Source organism: Folsomia candida, unplaced genomic scaffold (genome assembly GCF_002217175.1).
Source record: "Folsomia candida strain VU population unplaced genomic scaffold, ASM221717v1 Fcan01_Sc006, whole genome shotgun sequence".
In the NCBI taxonomy this organism is placed as follows: domain Eukaryota; kingdom Metazoa; phylum Arthropoda; class Collembola; order Entomobryomorpha; family Isotomidae; genus Folsomia; species Folsomia candida.
In genome coordinates this window covers 3,892,853-3,919,862 of record NW_019091198.1, presented here as the reverse complement: position 1 = coordinate 3,919,862, position 27,010 = coordinate 3,892,853, and the positions used below count along the sequence as shown (strand labels likewise).

Sequence of the window (27,010 nt, the reverse complement as noted above, 5' to 3'; positions counted from 1 at the left end):
GATGAATAAATGTTTATAACATGGACATGAGAACATGTGAGAATTTTCATATTTAGGTGAGAAATCTTTGCTCACTCCCAGTCTTTGCTAGGTACACATTAAAAGAATATTTGCACGTAGGCATGAAGGTACGACTATTGACAACAAGTCGTCAGGAGGACGGTAAAGTTGAACGTGGTTGAGGCTCACCGGAAAAAATGAGAATGTGACAGAATACTTTATGCGATGGGGCTTCGTAATAGTTGGTTAGTTATGGAATAAGATGTTTCTGTCGTGACCGAGTCTGTGTAAAAGTTGGAAAACAGTCAACAATGTCACATAACATGAGTAATGACCATTTTATGTAGAATGCAGTTATTCAGACCTTATTAACGCTTTCCACCAACTTTAATAACTTGGTGGAGACGGGCAAATCTCTCTCTCTAGAGTTTAATCTATTATGTTATGAACATGTCCAGTCAGTCAGTCTTTACTTTTAGGTGAGGTTTCAAGAATCAGGAATATCATCACAACCTGAACTGACTTGATGGGAGTTAGTAGACCAGACGGTTTCCTAAATTGCACTTGAGGAATAAATAAAAATAGAGCTAAATAATAATCATAATAATTTTTTGCATGGTTTGATCTCATGTTTTACCCCACCTACATTACATACTCAAAAATATACTCTGTGCCATTCATGCACTACTCACGCTCTTATACATCAACACAATTTGGCAGTTTAGAAAACGTTTAAAAATAGAATAAAAGCGTGAAACTAAATTTAAATGAAAAAAACGAGATGGGAGAAAATTCAAATAGATTTTCTAAAGAAACGCACTGCAGCAGATTCTTGAGTAGTTATTTAAAGTATTTAAAGTCGCTCCAGGAGCCCTAATTGCAGCTTTGTTCGCATCAAGTAAATATTTATATTGTTTCCTTCTAAATTGGAAGTTGTATTGTTCACGAGGTAAAAATTTGATAACTTTTCATCTATAATGTGGCGTGTCATTCATGTCGTTCTGTTTTATGCACATTGTAAAATTATTGCCGACTCATTGCGCATTGTTTGACAGCTGAATCAAATAACATGCAAAATTTGTAATGCTCATGAAATCGCGTTGGATTGAGAGGTTGAACCAGCATGTACTAATTTGGTGCAAAGTTATTCTCAGGATATAAAAGGATCCCTGCTATTTCATGGCTTTTGATGACAATTTAAAATTCAGTATGTAACCATTGTTGGAGGTGGTTAGACATACATACATAAGCGCTTGCATATTTTACTTTTATGTAGGTACACGTACGTAATTTCTCAATTGAAACCTGCTTACTTTCACAATATTGGAATTTTTGGAGGGTTGTAAAACAAAAACTTTCGGAAACAAATACATATTAGATGAGAAATTTTACACATAAAATTGTTGATGGAACCACTAAATATTCTACTCATGGTATGATCCTGATGCTAGCAAATGTTACAATTTTGTTTCATGGTGGTCGGTCATAGTCTCCAAAATTCAAGCCACCCCACACATGTTCCAGAAGCCGTCGAGAAGGGAAGAATGGAAGGGAAGAATGGTCTCGAGCGTATGTATGTAGGCAGGGGTTGAACCAGGTTTGGAGGATGATGGGGAATTTAGCACCATTCATATCTTTCTTTCTTAAAACGTAATACTGCCAGGCCCATTCTTTTATATTTTACTTGCATTTGGCTCCTCCACCTACATTTACATTTACACCCGGAGGAATAATATTCCGTCCGAGTTGATGGGCTCATTATAATTTCATCTCTAATAATGTTTGGTTACCTCGATACGTACGTACAGCCGAAGGAAACAAGTATTGGTCATTGGTCCTGGGTATGATTCAACCGCTTACAGCACGTACGTATGCCGACCGAATTGCACCAAATTTTTTACGTTTAGTTCGAAATTTAACTAGCTTAAATAATTTCTATGACTTTTGGTTTCAAAAATGCGACTGTGTGGACAACCCAGTAACGTAGATCCAAGTTGTTTTGAACCGTCCTTTGAACAACTTAAGCGGTGTTTTGAGGGTCATTCTCACCCTTAAAAGTGAAATGTCGCCAACGACGCCATTTTGTTTTTAAAAATTTTGGCCCAATTCGGTCAGTTTCCAAACATGCTGTAGGCGATTGAATCTTACCCTGGACTAATGACCAATACTTGTTTGTTGCTAGTGTATGTTAGCTCTGGATATTCTCGCTCCTTTGCGTACTAATATTTAGGCAAGTTGCAGGTTATTTACAGCAAAGGCTGCTCATAATTGTGATCAGGACCAAGAATGGATGGATCGACACAATAATAGAGATGTCGAAAAAGGAACAAAGTCCAATTCCCTCTGTGTGTGGCGATGGTGGTGGGAGAAACAACTTTATGATTGAATTTCAAACTGTTATTGCTCTCCGTCCAACGTGTTGTGTAATGGTTATGGTTATTGTACTATTTTATGAATTGGACAGATTTATCTCAAAACTAGAGTTGAATATAAATCTCGCATACGTGTACATCCAACAATGGGACGTGCGCAACTGTTTCGAATCCCAAGCACTGAAAAAAAAAATCTTGTAATTATATGCCAGCGCAGCTTTCTGTGATTTTATTTTCGCAAGGGTAGCAGTTTCTTGGGGCATAATTTGTTACCACCACCACCACCTCCACATCTCGCTCCTTGTGACTTTGACTCTGCATAGTTTTGAAAATAATATAATTTTATTTTTTACTCGACTTTGATCACAATCAGCCCAACAATAACCAAGTGAATAATTAGAAGGGTAAAAAAATTCTCATTTATTTTAGCACTCCACCATCAACAGTCAACTATCGGATGAATAGCGTCCGACGGAGAGGTGCTTGATTTTCTTTATTCACACTTCCACACAGAGCGTCTTCCTTCGGAGGAGGCTCATCAGTTGTTGATGAGGAGCAACACTGCGGACAAAGTATAATGCACAATCAACTCCAAGTATATGCATGCATGTAGGCAAGAAAGGTGGAAAAATCATTTGCGTTCGTTGGGGAAAAAGCAATTGCTCCGAGAGAAGACTATTCACAAAAGCACACGAGATGATGAGACGCTATTTTACACCATTTTACATACTTTACAAACTACTTTATATCATTAAGCCAACCAACCAACCAACCAACCAACATCCTTTCAAACACTTTGCATCTATTTTAAAACAAATTGGCAAAAATCCGACCCAGAGTCAATAATGGGAACGAGGGGCTATAATCTTAATTATCTCGAGCCGCAACCAATTTGCGATGCCACTGACTGGAGCAGCATCATCAACAATGCCAAGAAGTGCATAAAAGCCTCGAGTTTCCGATGAAAAGTCTCAGAGTATATGAAAAATTGCACAATTGGTGAACGCATCTTGGTGGTTCTTCTTGGTGAAAAGGAAGATCTGCGTCAAGAACATGCGGACGATCAAGATTCACGAATCAAGTCTTGATTGTTGTTGAATCGGAGAGGACCTAAAATCCAAGAGTTGTTCGAGTCATTACACGACGAGTATTTTGTATTTTGCGTGCATACATTCATACATTCAGTCAGGGGCGATATCAAGCAAGAGTAGTTTTACAATGGTCTCCTCTGAGTGAGGACATGACATGCCTGCTTCTGCAACCAAGAAGAAGAAGACGAAGAATAAGAATGAGAGACGACGAGCTGGTCTAGTATATGTAGAATTCATGTTGCTGGCTGGTTTGCTATTGCACTTGGTAAATTAAATAGCATTCCTGTGCAAGTTTTTTGCTCCCTGGAGCACATTCAACCGTTCACCAACCAACTTCTTACGGATGAAGAAGAAGAAGAAGAACCAAATGTGACTAACATATTCGGACGTGTTCCTTCTTTTACTTCTTGTTCAACGACGACAGAAGTTGTTGCAATAATCAGTCGAAACAGGAGAGGTTACTATGTAATTCGGAATCAACGCGTATATGATAATTTTGCAATGGGCGATAAAATAAAATTGATCACAAATTATGCCTTTCGCAGAAATTTTGCACTATTAAGTGAACACTGTTGTGGTGAGAGTTATCTTTCATCATCAGGTTATATAACTTTAATACCGACTTTGATACAAGTATCTGTACGAAGTATGGAAATTACAAAGCTGTCCTAAAATTGGATAACCTTACCAGTTATTATATTATCATTATTATTATCATTATTACGACGGTAATACCCAACCTGATCAACAACTCCTCGGCTTTCACAGACAAAACAATAAGAAATGAGACTTGGTTAAAAAAACAAAAAATTCTCACATTTCTTACGTATTCATCAAATCAATGCGAAGGATTTAAAAATTTTATGATCCAACTTAAACAATTTACTTTTAGACTTAAAGCCCCCCAAAAATGTCAGATTTTATCTCTGGTAACGTACAACTTTGAAGTGACAAGAAAGTGGTTGTGGAACTTTTGACAGTTAAAGAAGAATCCTGGTCAAGGTTTCTTGTCTTCCACTTGGTCAGTAATTTAGCGTTTTGTGTCACCCAATCCATTATGCATATGTTTTATGCATTGTAGGAGTTGCAATTAATTTTCCTGAATTTTCAGTGAGTATAGTAATTGCAGATAAATTATAAATACTTGTTTATAAATTGTCGTCGCGCTATTTACTCGGACAAAGCTATTCAACACGTAAAAAAAAGATGACCAGAAAACATGACCAATCCCAAAAAGTAGTTTGGGTCAGAGAGTTCCTTTCAGTTCAGTGTGTCCATATTTATTTTTGGATTGAACATTATCCTCGTGTTGTCATCCGACGTAGTAGGAGAACGATTTGTAGAGATACTACAGAGCGGATAAGAATCTTCATTATTATTATTGCCGTCGTTGTTATTATCATTATTGCATTTCTTGTCATTCTCAGAATTTTCGTGCAGTATCCTTCATTCGTTCCCTTGCGCTATGCGTGTCTTGTGCATCATTATTATTATATTCTTTATTATTAGTTGAAAACTCCGGGCCAAGTCCCGACCAACAATAGGAATAAAATAACAATCCTTGCATCGACAACATGCTTTGTATCATTTTTCTATGAGAGGACACTATAATAAGCTGAAGGAGTCGTCGGACGACAGGGAGAATGTTGAGGCTGTCTTCTGAGAGATATGTACTTATGCACTCAGGAATATGCTACACACACCCAAGAATTCCTTCTTCATAAACTTTGATAATATCCAGAATGGGTTTTGTTCCAAATGGTTTTTTTTTATAGCTGCGTTAACTGCTGCATGAATGAAGTTGATTTCATAAATTTTAGCACAGGAATTTCTGAGCTTCTCTTAATATTGAAAAAAATCATATCAGTCCAGTGCGCACGCAACCATGAAAAGCTTTGGACAAGATAATTATATTAAACCTTTTTCGTAATCTGGATAAAGGCAATTATATCATCGAGTTGAAGCCATTTGCACATTCAGTTGCGGACTGTAATGCATTTAATGGTTGGTGTGGTAGCTGTCTTGTTTTGCCGCATCTCCCTGTCGCCAAATAAAATGTTAACCTGCTTGTTTCTACCGTTCCTGCTGAGGTGCATGATGGGCTTATTTATGACTCAATCGTCGTCGTCGTCGTCGTCGTGGCTCGAACCAGCACATGCCACATCTTCTGTGTGTACATAATATTTGACTGGCTAGCGACGACATCTAAGAAAAGAATGAGCCGGCGACACGACACGAGCTACGTTTGCACGTACGGTTACTTACTTACTTTTCAGCAGCAATTGCATTCAAACATGAAACTGTTAGAAGTTTACGTCTGGTGTGGATTACAGCAGTCGGTTGCTAATTGATTATTACGGCGATGTCTCACATAACTGCGCTAAATCGTTGATCGTAGATAGATTGCAATAAATCAGAGGGAAGCATCTATTTTGTACGTACATGTATGTATGCATACGTATTGTGGTTTTGTAGGTAGGTATGGGGTTCATTGTTTATTCGTATTTGTGGGTGGAAGTTTGTACACTTCTCTGTGCACCGTCGACACAAATTTTAAACTGGTCGAAAAGACAACTGTTGTTGGTGTCGTCGTCTAGGATGAGTTTAATAACCACATGTGTAACTTTTATGTGGCATGCAAGATCCAAATTAAAAACCGTCGCATTTGACCGACCATCCAATCGAGTGAATGCCTTTCTCCTCCTCAGTCATAGATAATGGATCGTCATACTCATTAATATCCGTCCAAACTATGAACTCGACTTTATTCAGAGGTAAATACTCATGACTTTCTATCAGTAAGAAAAGAATGCTTATGTGAGACTGCAACATGCAATTATGATTCAGTTCATGGGATATTTTTCCATATTAGACATATAAGTATTCAGTTGGGTACAATAATAAGTATCCTCGAATAATTACGTACATTAACAAATTTCTATTAGAATTTCTACAGGTGACATGAAAAGCTTGTCAAAGTTGTTTCTCGTCATTGTTATTCACAACAACATGCAAACATTTAATGTTGGTTGATGGTGTCACAGCAGAGGTTTTTTCTAATCCAATTTTCTATTTTATTTACTGGTGGAAAAGTGGAGAGACTTATTATTATATTTTCCTTAACACATGCCATGGTCCACTGGGAAAGGACACACAGCATTCGCTCTCCACAGTTGTTGGCACTGCACTTGTGTGTTGACGATGACCCAATTTAGAGAAGTGAATGAAGGACCACGCACAATACGGGTCTCAAAGGTGCCGACACTTCGCATTCACAATCTGTAATTTGAGGGCAACCTTAATTTCCTCAAATCTCGTCGGTTCCGTCACATAAGTTTTCGACACAAAATGCGCCTCTTACCTCCAGTTTTACTTAAATAATTTAGTAATAATATTACTCCTGAGGGTTACAAGGTTCGGGTGAAAAACAGGACACCTCATCGTTCCTACATACATCGTGGGTACTTTTGGGTATGCATGGCAGGGACAACATGACAGCATTGCTAATATTGCGGTGGTATGAAATTATTGGGAGTTTCATATACCCCTGAATAAAATAATGAGTTCTGCTTCCCAGTAGTGCGACTATTGTATCCGGAAATGTCTAGCCAAATATATTTCATTCGGATTGAAATCTGGTAGTCTTCTGCTATTTAAATGATTTTTCAGACTTTCGTAAAGGTAATGTCCTAACGGAACTATGTATAGCCGTCTTGTTTATTTACTTATTAAGTGACCCACAACAGCAGCTAGTTAACAAGTTTTCGCCGTTGTTATCATCATGCCTTAGCAGAGGAAAGCATTGTAACATGACAAATCGGTCGGGCGTACTTTTGACGTTTTCTTAAATCCGAGTTTAAGAAATAAATGTGGTTTACCTTCGTGGACCATTAGCAGCATCACATCACCATCTGGCTCTTGTTTGTAGGTCCGATTCATGTGTCTACCCATTGGATCATCTATCAAACATCAGATTCGTCCATATGGTCTGGATGGTCATGTTAGTTAGTTGCTGCTGGGAATAACGAGAAGGTAGTAAGCAAGCAGCTTTTGGTCGGTCCGTCCGTCGATGTGATGCTTATTTTGTGTCCATTAGTTCGAATGCTGTTTCAAACCTTGAAATTGTAAAGAAGAATTTGTTCAAGTCATCATTACGTAGTTAAGGAGCATTCAGACTGCAAGTAGTGAATTAATTAGAGTATTACACAATTTCAAATTGTGTACCAAAAAGAATCCCCATTTTCCGTATTTGAAAACTTTGATTTTTGAAATTAAAAATTAAATGAAGACTACCAGAAACCGATACTTGAACCGTTTCTGTACAAACTAAGTAGCAGACAAATATTACCCGTATTTATTATTATTATGCGCATCGTCTATGAATCCTGGACAGCCCTTAAAGGCATGGGCTGACTTAGATTTGTCAGTAAAAAAGTTAATGCACCTTGAATTTCTTCAAGGAACGAAACCGCCCGAAGCAGCATAAACTTTCAAATGTGCTCAAAATTCAACATTACATGTCGTGCCAAGCGTCGTCATAGGCTTCGTGGTGTATATCTCGTTGCTTAATTTGAGCTGATACCCACAACTAAAATGTATCCATGCGTATGTGTAATGCACTTGCTTTATTGCATTATCATAACATTTTCAAAATTACTTTTTGGAGCAAAAACTGCATTCCTCTCACTTCCTTTTTTTCATTTAGCTCTCTTCTGCAACACGTCGCTATGCTCAAACTCTTGCAACAATCGCATAGGAAGCATGGATAATAAAAGGCATTTATGTAATAATACAATGTACACGATAGTCGTCCGCTTGGTTAGACTGCAAAAAATAGCTAATTTTTCAATTCCATTTTTGTGAAAATATCTTCTTTAAAGAAGTCATAAAATATTTAATAATGTGATTGCAGTTTTTGGTATGGTTCAACTACCGTATTTTGTGTGCTATTAGTTGGGCAAAATGTTGAAATGTAACGTAGCGATTCATGTCGTGTGTGTGCATCAGAAATTTTCTCTGACAAATCTTCTCCACTATTTTTTACTCTTCTTTCTTCGCTTGATTATAGTTCAAGCGAACACAAAGCTGACTCACTCCTGTATCTCGAAATGAATCGGGCTTCCACAGCCACGATCTTCTGAACGGACGAACATCTAAACTTTTAAATCAAGAGGGAATAAAATGGTGTGGTGGTTTAGTGGGTACTCTCTGGATGGATGGTTTTTACTCTTTTTTAAGGTTCGGTCGTACCCACCTGTAAACATTTCAGGGACGATTTACTGCTGGAAACTAAAAAGTGTTATAATCTGAGTAAAGAAAACGTCACTGAGCATTCAATGAATATTTTCATTATCTTATTTTTTTTGCTTCAAATTAACAAGATTGTGAACCACGCAGCATGTTGCAGATACATAAGTACCGAGTTATCTATGCATACTATTTCATGCTGTCTATTTATAATGATATGCACTGAAGTATGCATGTAAATCGGGTCCATCGAATCTTTAACAGCAACAACAATGCATCGTGAGTGGAGGCCACCCAAACAATGAATGTACATTAATACATATATGTGATTTCTGTTCAAAAAGTCTAAATTTGAGGAGTAAACGGAGTGCCGTGTGGTTGGACTGATTTGTTCTGGACTGGATTGAAATTGGGACGCATGAAATTGGTTTCCTTCTCCCATCATTAACCAACTTCCAATTGTTGTTGGTCTATTTCCTCAGGAGATCAAGATTACCATTTCAGCGCTGCCTCAATCATGTTCGAGGCAGATGGATAAAATAGATGGGTTACAAGACTAATGGACAGACCACTTCAAGTATCGGTTCTATTTAGGGAATAAAAATGAGCCCTTGGAGCAATGATTTCCTCAATTTAGAAATTTTCATGAACTCAACGGTTGTTATGTTGGTGGATTGGATGAACAGTTTTATTTATCTCGCCCTCTCGGCAGCTAATTCACTCTGTAAATATAAATATCATAAAATAAATGCGTGCTACTGAATATAAAATTGACTTCATGTATAAAAAGTAAGCTACTATATTTTTTAATTGCACATGTGTAATATTAGACACAATGTTGTGAACAGTGACGAAGAAATGTGGCATTGCATACTTATCAAACATAGATTTCTTCCTAAATTGGTCACTTCCGACAGATTTATATCGAAAACTTGTAACGGAAAAAAGTTTACGGCACGTTGTTGAGTATCGTTTCGGTTCCAATAATCCCAGGCCACAAACCACAATAATTTTTGAAGAGATGGAAAAGGAAACCTATGAACAATTATCTTAATTGTTGTGATCTTCTTCACTCACGACTAGTCTCAGTAGTCTGATACTTGCTTGACTAGACGACGTACCGCATGCATACATGCCTGGCTAAATTGCATGGTTAAATTGCACAGTTATCATCCAAATGAGATGGAGAGGATAGATCACGTCCTATTCGAATGCGTGGAACCCAAAAGACAATTCGGATACGAACCATGGCCGATTACTAATCACTGGATCAACGTGCTTTCTCCGTATCAGAATGGAATTTTCAACGATCTATGCTTCCAATTTAAAACTTATTAGCATTTAGTGAATTCCTTGCTCATCGTGGCATCGCATCTCAGCAACCTTTTGAAATGCATTGGAATTTCGTGCTTAAATTGGATCTTGATAAAGAGGGAAAAATTATGCTGCGTGATCTGGTTGAGTTGCTTCCGTGGTCTGCAATGCGTTATTTTCTCTGTACATACAACAATTCTGGCTGGATTTTCTGTCTGGTCCAACAGGTTAAGGAAAATTGGAGCAGATGTAATAGCTCGGTGCTGCTGTTGCTGTTCCACTTAAGAATTGACCACAACAATACTGCTCACCTCACCTCTTGATATTTCTCGAGTACATTTCGTTCCTCTTTCCAAGGAATGAAAATTCTGTGATTATTATGGATGGCTGCACCAGCCAAGTACTAACTGTGGAGGCAGAATGGTCCTTTGGAGGACGGGATGAGCTCAGCAGCCGTGTGCATGTACCACCTTTCAGAGGACTCCCTGCAAGTAGATCTGAGCTAATATCCTGATAATACGTGGCTCCTCTGGGGTCCGTCTTGATCTTTGGACCTCTCTCCGCATTTTAAGATGATGAATGCCTTTTCTGCATCAAAGTATCAATTTCAGATGTTTTCCTTCCCAGTGTGGCGACACAGTTTTGAGACTAAATATTCTTCAATTGCTCCTTTCTCGACTCCTTTTTTCTACTCAACCCCACTTTCTAATAGCCAATACGTCAACCGTCAATTACTGAGAAGATGCGAGAAATATTTTGAAAATGGTGTGTCGACTCGTAACAAAAAATTGATTCGATGTCGTCTAGTGCCAAGTATGTAATTTGATTCCAAGTTCCGGGATCGCGTGCATAAACGTGTTGTTGTTGGGTGGCTGACAACAGCGACAACCATCACTGAGCAACAATAACACGTACGAAAGTAAGAGATGACTTGATTTTTATAGCAGAATAATAATAATAATGGGATTTAAACAATATGCAGAATTGAGAGTCTAATATGTGTGAAATTCACCGCCATGGATGACGGAATAGTGAAAATACCGACACTATTGTGGGAGGGTGGGTGAATATGAAACGTGATAAAAACTGTGATTATTATTTGCACATGTATAATTTACGATATCTCACCCATTGGCATATTCGCAACGTATTATTATAAAAAGTTGGAGCTAATGCCACACATACTCGACAACATTCTACCCTGTAAAAATTGCCCAAAGAGTGACGCAAGGCCGGAGACATTGTATTGTTCATGCAAATTTAATCGATTCATGGGTAAAATAGAATAATAATTTTGCGTGACTAATGATTTTCGAAATTTAAAGTGAAAGGTGTGATACTGATCACGAGTCAGTGCAGCATCTTTTATTAAACTGACCCGCATTTGGAAATAAAGAAATGAATTCGTTGGTGGTGGTATAAATTATGCGCTAATTGGAGAGACAAGGAAATTAAGAGCGAAATAATTTTATGGATGACGACCTCCACATTTGTTATGGCCGGCTATCCATTCACATTACTCGGATTATCCATCCAGCGGAGGAGTAAGAATATAAGATGGAGCAGAATCAGACAAAATATCTCACACCTTTCAAGGCAAGAAGACAAAGCCTCCAATAAAATGCAGCGCAACTTTGCTTTGCTGGTTCACAAATGACGCCGGCACATTCCTGTTCACCTGAGAGAGTTAGTATGCGCATCTAAACTAAACCAACAAGAGTGCACTAATAAATCTGGCAGGTATTGGATATTAAACTAATCTCATCCATATTATACAAACACGAGGTGAACTTATCCATCAGTCCTCGCCAACCAAGCAGCCAGCCAGAGCCTTTATTACCAAGAAATGAAGTGAAGTTGTGTCGGTGTTATTATTACAACAAAAAGAAAAGACACTGATCACTCTGACTTTCGTACAGAACTCCAAGTCACTCTCTTCTCAAAATCCCTTCTTCTTGTTCTTTCCGTCCTCTTTTTGAACCAGTGTTTGGGCCAATAATAATGACAACCTTGAGTCTTTGTTTGTACGCAGTTCTTTAGTAGTTACTAAACTAAAGAAGTAACTGTAGCGCCGATCTTCGACCCACACAGGCCATGATGATGGCATGAGGCCAATGAAAATATCTGGTACTTATTTATTGCCTTTTAAGGTGAGTGAAATCAAGTTAAAGGTCAACTATTCCGGGTGGGTAAGCCATTGTCAGTTTTATGAATCAAATGGTTGTGGATGAAGCGACTTAATAATTGTTTTCAAAAAGATGGTTAACTATTTAGCACTCTGGAACATATTACACATTGCATACTGCAGAATAGATATGTACCGCCGTTGCTGCTTAATTGCCCTCTTTTCCAAATAAATTTGCCTGACTTGCTTGGTCAGGATGAATAAGCGAGCAAAAAGTTAAATAAACAACAGCAAATTGGTTTTCAAAGTCTTTGAGAGATTCGGCATTTATTTATTTACAGCCGCTGCGTTACTTATTGCTTCTCATTCCACTATTTACTACTGGACGGTGATGACTATATACGGCTGCACACAGTGCTATGTGTAAAATTTACTTTTTAAATATAAAAAGGTTTTATACGTAACCCACCATTATGCATTATTGGCTGGATGGTTGTTAGCTATTCTACTCTCTCTGCGAAGCGACAGGGACGCCGCCTTATTCTTGACCATTTGTTTGATTTTAAGATTTCAAGGCTTTGCTTTCCTTTCCGGGCAATTTGTACCCATCTCCGTGAGAAACAGCACCACTTATGCGTTCTTACTAAGAACTTCTTAGACAGACAGAGAAATATCATTGGTGTGTTGGACCAGGGGAAATATTGCGTGTATGCCACAACTACCTGTGGATGGATCGAGGTATATCTATTAGTTTCCTTTGGGATTGCTTTGCTGGAGAAAATTTGTCATTTCGAGACAGGAAACAATGCCGACCGAGACTAAACCACCACGCCATTAAGTCCACGCCCCCTTAAAATATTGAGTCCCAACCTTTCAGAGTAGTCATTTGGATGAAAATGGTTGAGTGCATCAATGCAACAATGTCTTGTTTATTTGTCCTGATGTGGCTTTTCATAGAAGGGAAAGTAAGTCAAGTGTGTTTCAATCGCTGTCCTGCTTCTTCATGAGAGTAAAATTGACTTCAATTTTAGTACAAGCATAGAATTATTATGGGACATTCGCTGAAGGTATGAAAAGTTGAGCATGCTCAAATCTTGGTGAAATTCGGTATGTTCCTCCTCCGTTTGAAGACCCTGCTTAAGATAACGTGGAATTTTGCTTAGAAAACCGCAACCTAAAGCTCCCGATTCCTGGACACCCTCCGCCGCACTACATCTCACCCTCATTGTCTATATATTTTTACGTTCGTGTTTTCTAAAAAAGGTCGAAAAAGAGAATTTGGCAGCTGCATTTGAATCGTTTTGTTTTTCACCTGAAAACCAAGTGGGGTTGTGACTACTAGAGCGTTGAAGTTTTTACGGCCTTGGCTGAGGACCGAAGAAAAGGATGTGTTCTCGTAGGTCAGATCACTTTTGGGGAAGGTGCATGGTCTCCCTGTACGTATAGCAGTACCCCTCACTCTTATGTATATACTAAAGCTCAATATAAATAAATAGGTAGGTAGGGCCTGCGTACTTATATTTCTTCTTGGCTCGCTCGCGTACCTTCCTCAACTGCTGCGTAAGGTCGAAGGACCCTCAAAGGATGCTTTGATGTATGTTCCACTTGTGCTCTAGTATGTGCTTAGTTGGGGGTGGAAATAAAATAGTGTTGTGCGATTTCACAAAATTCTTGGTCGTAACCTGGACTATTTGTTGGTTATTTCTATAAATCTAAGCCAGACTTTTTGAAACTAAGACACCAGAGGTGCACAAGTAAAGGAAGAATACGAAGATTCTTCGCCTCACTCTGGATGAACGCACCTGATGCTTTCATTTGAGTGATGTTATGTTGAAGGAAGAATGCATAAGTGAGGATGAAGACGACCCAAGGCCCCAACAACAACCATCTTCTTCTTCTGGATGGGGCCTTGGGTCCCTCTTAAAAACTTTGAGGCTTGCTTGTGGAACTGACACTGGTGGTACATACAGACGTCCTCTATATCATTATGCGGTGCTGGTGGTGGTTTGGTTATAAATGTGATGTTGTCTACCTGTCCACCTCAAAGATGTTGTGCTCAGGTGTACCTACCTACTGCATATTACATTCAATCTCCTCAGCGTATAGTGGTCTTGGCTGTATACGCACTTAGCTGAGCCGTTCTTGTCTTCTTATTCCATCCAAACCCAACTTTTGGTCTTTCAGTTTCCTTTGGGTCATTGTGACGCGAGGATGTGTACTAAACTCTTACCTAGCCTGCAAACCACACTTTTTGGGATAAACCAACGTGGTCAATTTTTTGGCTCGCATTGGTTCTAAGAAACCCGTTAATCTGTTGAAGGAACCCAAGAAGAGAACAAGTTGGCGGATATCTCTTGCTTGATATTTTGTTAACATGATACCGAGTGATATTAAAGTCGTCCATCCCAATCTGATATTCGGTGTCGGTCCTTTGTAAGAACATTCGAAGGGATTTACATTGCTAATAATAGAGATTAAACCCGTGATTAGTATTTGCTGCAGCACAGTGTCGGATGTCTAGTCAATCGTGAAATCGGTGAAACCACATCCGCTTCGTTACTCTAAAAAGAAACAATGTACCAAGCAAGTTGTGTGTCGTGGTTGCAGTAATTCTTGTGTCATCGCTGGAGCTGCTGCCATGGTTGACTGATCTCCAATTTGCCTTCTTCGCAACGTACAATTTCTTTTTCAATTAGGCATCGACTCATATCCTTTCCTAGCAAATTTTTAAGTCATTGCAAGTTAAAGTCCACTGCAAAAAATGAAGTTCTCTGAAATTCTGGGAATTGTGGGAGCTGCATCCGCCAACTCTCAGCAAACGCAGCACCACCCAAGAAAAATTACCTCTAGTGCAAGTGTCAGTGTGAGTGGTGCAAGTACGAAACGAGTCGTGGATAACTTTGGTCGTCGTGGTAGAAAACATTCCGGTGGTGGTGTTGGCAATTGTGTAGTCCGAGATTTGGAATCGGTTAGATTGGGATATGTTTCTGACTCAAATACGACGCAGAATCATCCGGTTGTTTCCTTTAGAAAAATCCGGCAACGAAGTCAAAGTCATATTGAAGACTTGCATGATTACTCAAACTCTAACATCACCCTGGAGGAAAACCTTTACTACCAAGTGAGCTTATTCATAATAAATCCATAACATTTCTTCTTAATAAAAGTTTTGAAATTCCTGAATAGTTTAATCGTAGGATTCTAATCATAGCACAAGAAGAATAGAGATATGTATGCACTTAAATAACCCATGTCAGTGTATATAATATAAGCGCATAAAATGTCGGGAGGATCATGTTCGAATGGAATTCAAGTCCAGCTTTTGGTTGGACATTGTAGATGCAGTTGTTCATTTCTCTGTTTCAAGAAAGGCAAGGCAAGGCTATGTAGAACTGGAAGTTGGGCATTGTAATTTATCTTTAAAGTCCAGTTTGCTCAGACTCTCGGTTCAGCCTAAAATGTGTAGGTTGCAGAGAAGACAAGATTTCAGTTTTAATGTGATGCAACATTGATAGTTGGTCGTTCTGTGCACAAACAATGTGATTTGGGCAGAAAACTATCCTGCATAAAAAATATTAACTACAAAGTATCAACTTCAAGGTATCTCAGTACTACAACAATTTGCTTGACAATTCATCTTTCCTTTTCGAGCGCACATTCACGAGCGCTGTGCAAGACTTACAAAAGTGGGTTTTTGTCGAGCGTTAGTTGAGCGTGGATCGGATCCACGTGCAGTTTTAATTTCACGGGATCCACGCCACACAATCCTTGGGTGGACCTTGCTGGAGTGTTGACAGATTTCGTGTTGGAAAATCCTGTCAACCAAAGACAGGTCTTGAAATCTTGAATTTAGTCAAGTTTATGTCAAGTCTATTCCTTTACATAAATTTCGTTCCGTCTAAAAAGTCGACGACTAAAGTACTAAAATCCTTTTAAAATTCTATCTGAACTGAAACCGTGTGCATCTTACAAGGGACACTCACGACCTGTCGTTTGAGTCCAGGGTACCCACTATGTTTTTTAGAATCTACTAGGACCCCAGATGAAGGATTCATTCATATTTCCGTGTAAAGCTCATATTTGGCGCCATGGCGTGGCGCCAAATTCGCCAAATTTGCATGTTTTTATTTTTGAAACCGCCATAACTTTTGAAAACCTGGACGGATTTTCAAAATTTTTGGCAAAAATCATGACAAGGAGTTCAACTTTCGTATCCAATGAAATTTTTTCCAAAATTATCACTTTTAACTTTTCGCAAAATTTCGTAATTTTCTTATAAACGGGGGTTCGTCGAAAAAATGCTAAAAATATTTCAAAAATTATAAATTTTTTATTTTGATTTTTTTCTAAAAAATTTCGACTTTTGTGATCATTTTAAGCATAAAATTTTGAAAATCCGACATAAACTGCAAAAGTTATGGGGGTTTGAAACTGGTCGAAAATGCTAATTTTGAAGTTTGGCGCCACGTCATTGGGCCAAATATGAGTTTTACACGGAAATATGAATGAATCCTTCATCTGGGGTCCTAGTAGATTCTAAAAAACATAGTGGGTACCCTGGACTCAAACGACAGGTCATGGGTGTCCCTTGTTAGTTTGGCTAAATTCCGGAAGCAAAAGTGGTCAGGACGGGGCTTTAGGAATGCATCACATACGTATAAAAGATGCCACGTTATTATTATTATTGTTGTGAATTGAATGTATATCGCACTCGGTGAAACTTGGTGGAAGGAACCCCGCTAAGGTTGACAGTTGTCCTTGGACTTCTGGAAAGACATGAACAATATCATTACCAGCCTCCCTGCCTCGATTATTAGAACAACATGGTAGTCGAAGATCACCAACAATCAGATTTTAATTGAAACCCTGATTTATCCGTGTCTCTCTGGATTTCCTCCGCTTTGAGCAGTTTCCTTTGCTCTGGGACTACCCAGAGTTATGTAATTTTTTAGCATTTCACTTGAACCATGACATTTAAATAATGCCGTATATCCAGCCCAAGCATTCGAGGAGGAGGACCTGTGACTTGTATGATTTCCGACTGTACAAACTAAGAGACTTTCTTCTCACAACAGCATTCTTGACTTGTTGCATGCATGTCACTCATCCAAAAATATATGTTATTTTTATTGTACTTTCTGCTGGAACTTTCCAGTTTTACGACTCCAAAAAACACTGCTATGCTCCAGTCAGTCGTGCAATGCAGTGATCAAATTATTATTTATGCATGGGGGATGAGTCGAGTTGACTTGATTTTATTTTTATTTCTGCCCATCCATGAATCTTTTAAATTCATAACGAACATGAAAGTCTTCCCCAAGATATTCAGCAGAAGAAGAAGAAGAAGATTGAGTGGATTGCTGGGTTGGATTTGGAGTGCAAAGGATTATTACTATCATTATTACGTGAATTTTTACGACTCTTCTTTCCCATCCCTCTCCTCAGCCTCGCCTTCTTCTTTACTACTCAGCCAGCATTCGTTCCTTCCTTCGTTCCCCACCTATTGTGGTGGAGAAACCCTTAGAAATTTCAAAAATTTTACAATCCCTCTCTGGAAAGACACAAACTTCAAATTTTGAGTGTTTTATAGCTTCGAAGATAGCACGTCAGGATTTGAGTTTCAATTTTAAACGGATTACAAAAACCTTGTTTCTGCGTGTTTTTTAAATAAGTTTAACAAGAAATGACATCAATACTAACGCCACATGCTTATGCATGAGGTCCTCCACATAATGATCCTGTTACGCACGGTACGAACGATGAGATTCAAGTTTTATGCCTTCTCACAATTATTCATTTTTTGGCAGGAGCCACTACATCAAAATGTGGTGGGTTCGGACACCACTCTCTCTGGATGGATTATAAAACATTTGCATTTATTATTTTATTTTAGCAGAAAATGCAGACTTTCAACTTGATTCAGGCCGACAATAAATCTATAATCCTTTCATTACAGAGTAATATAACATAATGTAATGATTATGGTTGTAACAGCAATTTTGACTTTCAAATTTTATGACTAGCAAATGTAATTTATTCTTTAGTCTACTTGAAAATGTTTTATTGTGTGAAATTCATGAATTTTATTCTCTGTTTTGTTTTATTATGGACCACACTGCTTTATGGCCAAATTCTGACAGGAGGCATATATTTCTTCTCATTCCTGCAATGTAAACAATCCTCGTTGCGCCAGCGATCGAGCAGGTTTCAAGAAAGTCTATTTTCAAATTAATACATTTTTCAGACTGCAGCTAATTAATTATTTTTTCACTGATGAGATTCACTCAGGGTTCGGAGAAGAAGAGAGTGGACGTGTGCTCTCTTATGCTACGTCTTTTATAGCCACGTAACTCACTCGCTTATTGCGGCTGTGGGAACATTTATAACCCATGAGATGAAAAATTGACCACTGCTTTGATTTGACTGGTTTAGCTTGGAGATATTGGCCTCTTGAAAAAGATAAATTGGTTCCCAAAACCCGAGTGAACTCCATTCCTCCTCAAGTTGATGAGTTTCAAAAAATGTGATAAACTGTGGAGGGCCGTCAGGAAAAGAGTGATCCAAATTAATACTCGAATGCATTACCAACAAATTCATTTACTTTATGTAACCAACAACTTCCCATCATGACTTACGCCACGAGAAGAAGGAAATAATGTCAAATACCGTTCTCACAGCTAAACGGCCATCATCATCGGATTTCTATGTGTTTAAATAAGTTTTATAGCAAATGAGTAGCCTTGTGTTGTAACCAACATTCCTCTCGTGGAGGTACGTACGTACTTACATACTTACTAAATACAAGTAGGAAGTAAGTGAATAAATAAGATGGTTTGTCAGACCATGTCACATAAACAGGTTGATTAGCGTGTGTGGATGCATATTGTGCTTGTGATTCCATACTTTTCCTGGGTTATGACAACTCAGCTTCTGCTAAAATCTTCAACTTTATTTATTTCAACACCAGTTACGACTAATTTATCAAAGTTATTATGGTGCCAAATTTTGATGTAAGAATGATATGAAAGGATCCGTCCAACTCGGAATATTTGTATCCTACAAAAAAATTGTTAAGAAACGGCATTTTCATGTACATACATATTTGTAGATGTTCATATCAAATTGATGTGTGTCCACAATCTGGCTGCGCCAAGATGCAGAAGTGAATGCGGGAAAATATTTTTAAGATATGCATTCAAGAAGAGGAGACGATGAGTCCTCGCCCAGGGAGAGTTTTCGAAGGCGGGTGCAAGTTGGCAAAGATTAATTAGACAGGAACAAAAGCTTCACCTTCTTCTTCTCCAATAAAAAAAACAAATGGACGAGCTTTCGTAACTTGGTCCATTTCATCATCTTCTTGTTCATAATCTGCTTAGCGTTACGTGAAACAACATGTTAAATTTTTCTCGTTTTTCTGCACTTCTTTGTTGTCATAAACAATTAATACTTGGTTAACTTAATCCTTGGATAATGTTGGGATTATCTTATATAAAAATAAAAAAGTGGAAATTAGAGATACATTAGGGGCACGTAACTCTCTTCCCATTTTATATTTCGCAAATCAAACTATGTACAGACTGAGGTACACAAATGGTGACTCACGCACGTAACTATTTTGTGACTTGACAAAATGTTGATGAAGCAGAAATAAACTGCGAAATTGGTTGCGTGATGAATCACTTTTTCATTTCTAAAATGTGTTTCTTCATTTTAATTTGATTTCGAGGAAGTCTTGTTCTAAAAATTTTCTTGTGAATGAGAACTGTCAAAAGGAAGATGGAGTTTGATCTCAAGATAAATGAGGATCTTATAATTCATACATATGTGCACTTACTGTGTGCTGGGTAGACTTGATCATCTGAGGACGAAGGATCCTCCTCTACATTTGTTACTTTGATCACTCAAAACTCCCTGCACATTAAGAAACGACAAAAACATTACGGGTTTCAGGGTATGCCAGGTGTAAGTAAGATATTGGATTTTGTTGGCTGCTCCGAGAGTAAATTAGTTAGTTAGTGGGGTCGATGAGAGGGCGAGCGAGATCATGTCAGGCTGTACTTTGGATTTAGAATTGGAGGTTACAAAATGCCCCAGATTCAAAAAATTCGACCCGACAACGCCATTACGACAACACCCACTTGTTGCAGTCGTTGTTTTTGCACTAATAAGAAACCCACAAGAGGTGCAAGAGGAGAATGCCACAAGTTGAAATTTTGTTATCAACATGTAGCGATGTAGCACCAGGCGAAGCTAAATGAGATTGCGTCGTGATTAGAAATCTATTTAGAAAAGAGATTTATCACTTTTTGGCCGGATAAAATGATTTGTATCGTCTGTCTGGTCCTGTTTGCGTGAACTTGACAGAAACCTCATTCAATTGGATGCACTGTTTACAAGCTCGTATTCATATTCATATTATGCAAGTGGTCTCGTAATGGAAAACCATTATCAGAGGCTGCTTTATGTATGCTAGATTTTTTGAACACAATATGCACATATATCAGCAGTCTGGTCCGTATATATTGCGTAGTGGGCTACAAAAAGTCTCGCATTTAAAACAAATCGCATACCGCAGCAGATTAATTTTCATGCTACATATCTACATAACTGGAATGAAAATGGCAAGCAGATCGTTGTAACACATTAGCATTTACATCTCTTTTTAGTAAGTAAAACAAAACCCAAGTTGGTAAAAGACAATTTGGGATATTATTGAGATGATAAGTTGGTTGCCAGACGCTCTCTGCCTCGGTTTTTGAATCTCAACTCTCCACCAAAGACGAAGGAGTCATAATAACGTGAATTAGTTGTTTGTAGTTAGTTACACACGGCGTGGAAAAAATGACAGCTGGCAAAGGCCCTATAAATTATTGCTGGAAATGAATCTTGTCTCATGAGGACTGGACCTTGGTTCAAAGTGAGGAGAAGGTGTTACTCAACAGATGAGCCCTTTTCTCCACAAGGTGTACTTGCACATCTTTAAGTTCTTTAGGACCAAGTCCACACTGGGTTGAGTTATGTTGCATGAGAAGATGTGTTGCTGGTGGTGGTGGTGAGTGAATTCGAATGAGTGATACGTCGTGTACGGGATAAGCTATACGAAAAAAAGAAACGGTACAAGAAGCCTCCACTAAAGGGAACTCATTCGGAATTTACAACTAGAATTGGACTAGAAATTGTTTTTTAATTTGACTGACTAGAGTACAATTTACCCACTTTTTGTTCCCTGATGAATTTACTGACTAAATAAGTTGCTGCTTAAATATAGCATGTCTGGAACTTATTAAGTCCTTGAGCGGATTTGGTCGGGGGATTGTTCCAATGAAGAAGCTATCATGCTACCAGGCAAGCGGGGCTAAAAGGAGGGTATAATCGTGGCCTCCGCATTTAGTATAAAAATGCCATGCGATGCGATGCATGTAATAATTGTGGGAGTGGGGTTTATTATGCAACAGCCTCTAATAACTCTTGTATAAGAAGATAAGTGTTGGGTCATTGTGCTAAAGTTAATTTAAACTACTCGTGAATTTACCAAATTCAATGGACCGATAAATGATCTTGCGTTCAATTATGGAAATATTAATTACTCTGACATTGCCATCCTTCTCTTTTCCTCTTGTTAATGCAAGATAAAGTGCTCACAGTTTACTACATATGATGCTTCGAAAACGAGTTTTAGTAGTTTCAGTTAGCTATTTTGTAAAGGTTCGTCCACTTACATAAATATTTACTACTGAAAAGTCAGTTGTTGCCTTACTTCTGAGGCCAAGGTGTATGTAGAACATACATAGTTTACCGGCAGTTTGAACTTTAATACATCTTAAAGAAGGAGCAGGAGTGTGTATGAAATGTTACGCTGGTGGATGGTTTTACTCGACTTTTTTTCTATTAGCCCGAGTTTAATTATTTCTGGAAAGTCGTAAAATAAACTCTGGAGTTAAGGGATGCACTAATAATTTGCCAATTGCCTAGCTAATTACGTGCCTAAGTAGTTGTAATAACTCGGGAGGAAGCGTTGATTTTTTAAGTACGAAGAAGAATTTGTACCCCAGAAAGCAATTTTGCCATTCCACACTTTTACTACCCAACCGCTCGTCTCGCGTTTCTTTCAAAGTTCTCTTTGAAAGAATATTATTGATTCGTAAAATGTAGTGTTGTGAGCATAAATCTTTGGACAATTAACAATTATTGCCATAATAATAATAATAATAATGACACTCGATCCTTTAACTCCTTTAAAATTATTTAAATACTTAAAGTATAGTGATCCTCATAAATAAGTCAGTCACATCTGCCTAACTCTAACATCACGCTTTAGCAGTTTTACGTAACATTTTTTAATTACAAATTACCCTTCCACTAACAAAAAGATTGTCCAAAGAAGAGGGGACACATCATGTCCTTGTAAGGTTTTCCAAAATGGAAAGCTCATTGTTAGCTCATTGTTGATACTTCAAGTTTTAAGCTAATCGTCATCAGTAGACACGCGAAGGAAATATATAACCCAAAAAATAATGTCTTTCTCCATTCTGTTTCCCCCAATCGAAGAAACCTTCACTCACTCAGAAAACAATGACTGGCAGGCTGAGGCAGACATGAAAATAATACAACAAACTTGCTGCTTGGTTGAGCAAAGGTAATAATAATAAGGCACCATTAACGATGAAATGAGTTCGAGTTATGCGACCTATCCATCCACCATTAACTGCACCACACTCGAGTACATGCTTACTTGCTGCACCGACTTTGGGATTGACCTACGCAGACCTCACCGTTGTTAATGATAATTATAGAGCGTATTGGTCATGTTTTGTTCCAACGTTGCGCATGAAAACAAAGGGCAACAAGGACAATAATGACAGACATGAGTGGACTCACACCATTATTCCAGGTCGTGTCTCCACTTTGACCGACGATTCCACCTCCGCAAGAATTATAATGATAGCGTAAGCCTACTCAAGCTACATATATGTCAGCAATATATTTAAAAGCGAGGGTACAACATGCAGTGCATTTTTTTCTGAAGACGATGATGATGAAGAATCAGGAATGCTTTATTATGCTGTCACTGATTCTTGGCGTATCAAATGATCGTTACTTTTTACGCGATATTGTACGAACGTATTTGTTTTGGTAATTTCAAGACTTGTTCTATTTATTTTGAACTGCGACAACGTTTTTGTACAGAATATCCGTCGTTTTTTATCAAATGATCACGACAAGTGACACTACACACAAGAAAAGGAATGATCAAGTCGGTGGAAATTATTATGAAATCCTTTCCCAAACATGGGAGGATTAATTTTACGACATAATTTGCAAGTGGGTTAGGTGTTGATGGAGATTTGATGAGATTGATATTATTATGCGGGTTGTAATCTCTAATAAATTAACAATGGAGAGTATGAGGTAATAATCCAGTCATTATTTTATATTGCTGGCAGTTGTCAATGTTTTGCATACACATTCATCGTCGTCTTTGGAATTTTACGGTCACCTCTCCCATCCCTGAATAACGAAATGGTTAAATTAAGGACGTATTTATGTATGGAATGGTTGAGTAAAACTGATTTTTGACTTGGTTGTTTGCTGGTCAAGACTTTGGAGAATTTTTTTGGTGTTGGTTTAATTCACAACGAGTCTCCTTCTTCTCGCCCACTCACTCTCAACATAGTCAGGGAGGAAGAAGGATAAGGAGAAGAGGTGACAAAAAACCGAGAATTAAGACTTGGATGACAACGCCTCAACCAGTTTTTCTCCCAATCATAACAACATCAATTCCTCTATAGATATGCCCATTGAGTGTCGTGCTAGGCCTGCATTTTATACCAGATTTCCTTGCCATCCATGCATGAGATTCAATTTAACAACATAAAACAATTGATACCTTTGTATATTCAAGTTTTATAAAACAACAAGCGAGCAAATCAACTGGTCCAACACCTGTGCCCACCATTTAATTCTCTCGACACATGCAGGGGCAGCTTGGATAATAAGAATGTATGCTGGCTTCCTTAAATACAATAAAATAATAAGGGATGAACGAGATGGTCAAGGTTGATTGTTTTTATTTTTGTCAAGACATGCCTTGAAGAAGGGTTGTCGTTTGTACACTCCCAGCACTTCGGGATTTCCTCAATTCTCGAATAACTTGCGTTGTGTGGACTCAATTTGTACATAATTTTGAGAAAGTATTCAAATATGTAAATGACTCAGGGAGGCAATAATAACTATTTAGTAGAATAAATAAGTTGTAAAGTTTAAAATAAGTATGCGAGTAAGTCCGCTTTACGTAGTCAAACAGTTAGCCGACTATTGAATAAATACAAATAGTGATACGTTTTTTGGAACTTTGACAGACAATAATCATGAGATTTCCATTACGGGAAATATGTCAAATATTTGTTTTTTTTTCTTGTAAGAGATCACTCATCAGTGGGAGAATAAGAGAGCTAAAATGTTCAACACTATGCTACGAGCACGTCGAGAAATGCTAAAGGAGAAAGATAATCCCCTGGATAAGTGTTTTGCTTTGTCAATTCCGTTGACAATTGTCGGCGAGAGGCCATCATCATCTCATCACATACATCTCTTCTTCTTCTTCAGTTGATCCTCATGTTTTCGATTTTTTTCTCATTGTCATTGTTGGTTGAATGTGTGTATCCGTCAGAGTGAAAAGTTTTCAGAGTGACACGATACAAGAAAATCACATTTTCGGAATTGAGCATTGCGAGGAAGGAACTCACAACGAGAGTCCATTAAAAAATTTGATTTCATGTGAACTTTTGCCTGAAAAATACCCACAATTCATCCCACGGATGAGATGAGCAAGGCAAGATTCCAGATCCAAACTTAGAAATCGGTACTTAGGCTATCTCTATATAGAAATACATTAGGAGATATATATCTCCTAATGTGTTTAATGTGTGTCATTTAGCCATTTATTAGTTTGTCGTTCGGTCAGCCATGTGTGATTAGGTTGGTTGCAGCAGCAGCAGTAGACGAAGAACATTCAAGTTTTGTCAACCTGGATCCAAGTGCACCTTTTTTTATCAGGAACCCAGGAAAGTCAGGGAAGGGCTGATGTCCCGTCCTCCTCATCCAGACGGAATTTTGGTCCACTCGCTAAAGCTTTTCTTATCCTTCTTTGTCTCATGTGTGGAAATTTTCATTTAATTGCTTGAATTGTTTGTTGGGTATGGTTTGTGGAGGGGACGCTGTTGAAGTCATTTAGTTTTTGGTTTGAATTTTTCTAGTCCAGTCCAGTCCTCCACTATTTTTATATAAGGTTGATACATGATTATGAAAGGCGACTTCGCGTGTTGTTTTCTATTAGAAATTTATGAATGTTTCTTTGCTGGCCATTTTTCCGTCCAAATTTATGATAAGAGATGAGTACGCATTATACGAGTACGAGTAAACAGACAAATGTACAAATGCTCGTAAGATCCAAATGTTATAGAAAACCATACGCTTTAATTTCTCCAGGTATGCGTAATGTTAATGCATAACTTAAGCTATAAGTATTGCAAAGTATCATAAAAATAATCCTTGCAGCCCATTTTAAGCACAGCCTATTGGTCCTTTATTTGTTAAAATACATTAAAATTCTTAAACTAGAGGAAATCGAGATAAAACTCGTCCGTCGACATGTCACCAAATAATTTATGTGTTGTGTTTATATAGCTAATCGCTAATTGCAGACTAATTAACAGCCATTAACGTCGCATTTGTTTTTTCTCTATTTCCAGGTAGACTCTGAAGTAGGGTCGGGTCCTTCATCCTCAGCAATGTCACGCTCCTTAATTTCTAATCCTCAATCATCATCATCATCATCCGCACCCACAAGCCGACGAAAAATGTTCCTCGAAATAGTCCGTCAGTCGAATGTCGCCTGTCAAAATGGTGACTTCTCTGCTGCCGTCGCCCTTTACTCAGACGCCCTAAAAATTGACCCCAGCAATCATATACTGTATTCAAACCGGTCCGCCGCTCTCATCAAAATGGGTCAATTCGTCAGAGCTCTGGACGACGCAATGAAAGCCAAAGATCTTAATCCAAAATGGCCCAAGGTGAGAATCCAGCAGATTCGATTAAATCTGAAACTGTGAGCCGTGCTTATAGTATGTCATGCCAATTAACGTACAGTTTTTGGAATTTTCTCATTATTTTCCACACAATTTTTCCAAATAATGTAGTAATGTTTGATTTAATACAATATAATCAATAATAGCGCACTTGTATATCCTGAAGTGCACTAGAATTAAGAAATGTACGCATTTTCAAAAATTGTCTTTCGTTGCAGGCCTACTATCGCCAAGGGGTTGCCTTGCAGTGTCTCGGAAAACACTCGGACGGACTGGCAGCCTTCAGTGCGGGTCTCGCAGAAGATCCCAAATCCTCCCAGTTACTGAGTGGACTTATGGAATGTGCCATAAAGTCACCATTAAAAGGTATGTACATCGAAAAAACGAAGACATATGTGAAGAGAAAACTGTTGCGATTATCTTTCTTTATCTTTCATTTCTACATTTGAGGAAATTCATGGAAAGAATGTGGAGAGATAGAGAAGGGTAGATGGATGGAAGGCACATTAATCATGCACTTAAGCTATCCTTAAAGTGAAAAGTGTCAACAAATTACACATGTGCATCCCTCACGAAGGTATAATCCATTCATCGCTCAAATGTGTGCCCTTCTGGTCACTTATAAAAATACCATTGGAAAACCAAAGTAAATTGGTGACCACAAAAAAACTTAGAAAAGAGAGTCCAGCGAGTGATGCATTGCCTCGCGTCGTTGTCTCGATTTGGTGTGAGATTCGCCCTCTTTTATCATCTCTGTTGTCGACCCGTGCCCCA

At 38.2% G+C, this 27,010-nt stretch overlaps 1 protein-coding gene across 3 annotated transcripts in view; it reads left to right on the top strand.

The window, feature by feature from the left end:
- The window catches only part of LOC110851257 (tetratricopeptide repeat protein 28), a 46,852-nt gene that overhangs the window by 4,349 nt on the left and 15,493 nt on the right, over nt 1-27,010 (top strand). For 2 of the 3 annotated variants that reach the window (XM_035853218.1, XM_035853219.1), the window contains exons 3-4: nt 25,901-26,221; nt 26,455-26,602. In XM_035853218.1, the coding sequence (XP_035709111.1) occupies nt 25,901-26,221; nt 26,455-26,602 (469 nt within the window). Of the gene's footprint in view, nt 1-14,349; nt 15,271-25,900; nt 26,222-26,454; nt 26,603-27,010 lie in introns of those variants that run through there. The other variant, XM_022098961.2, reaches the window with a different exon arrangement.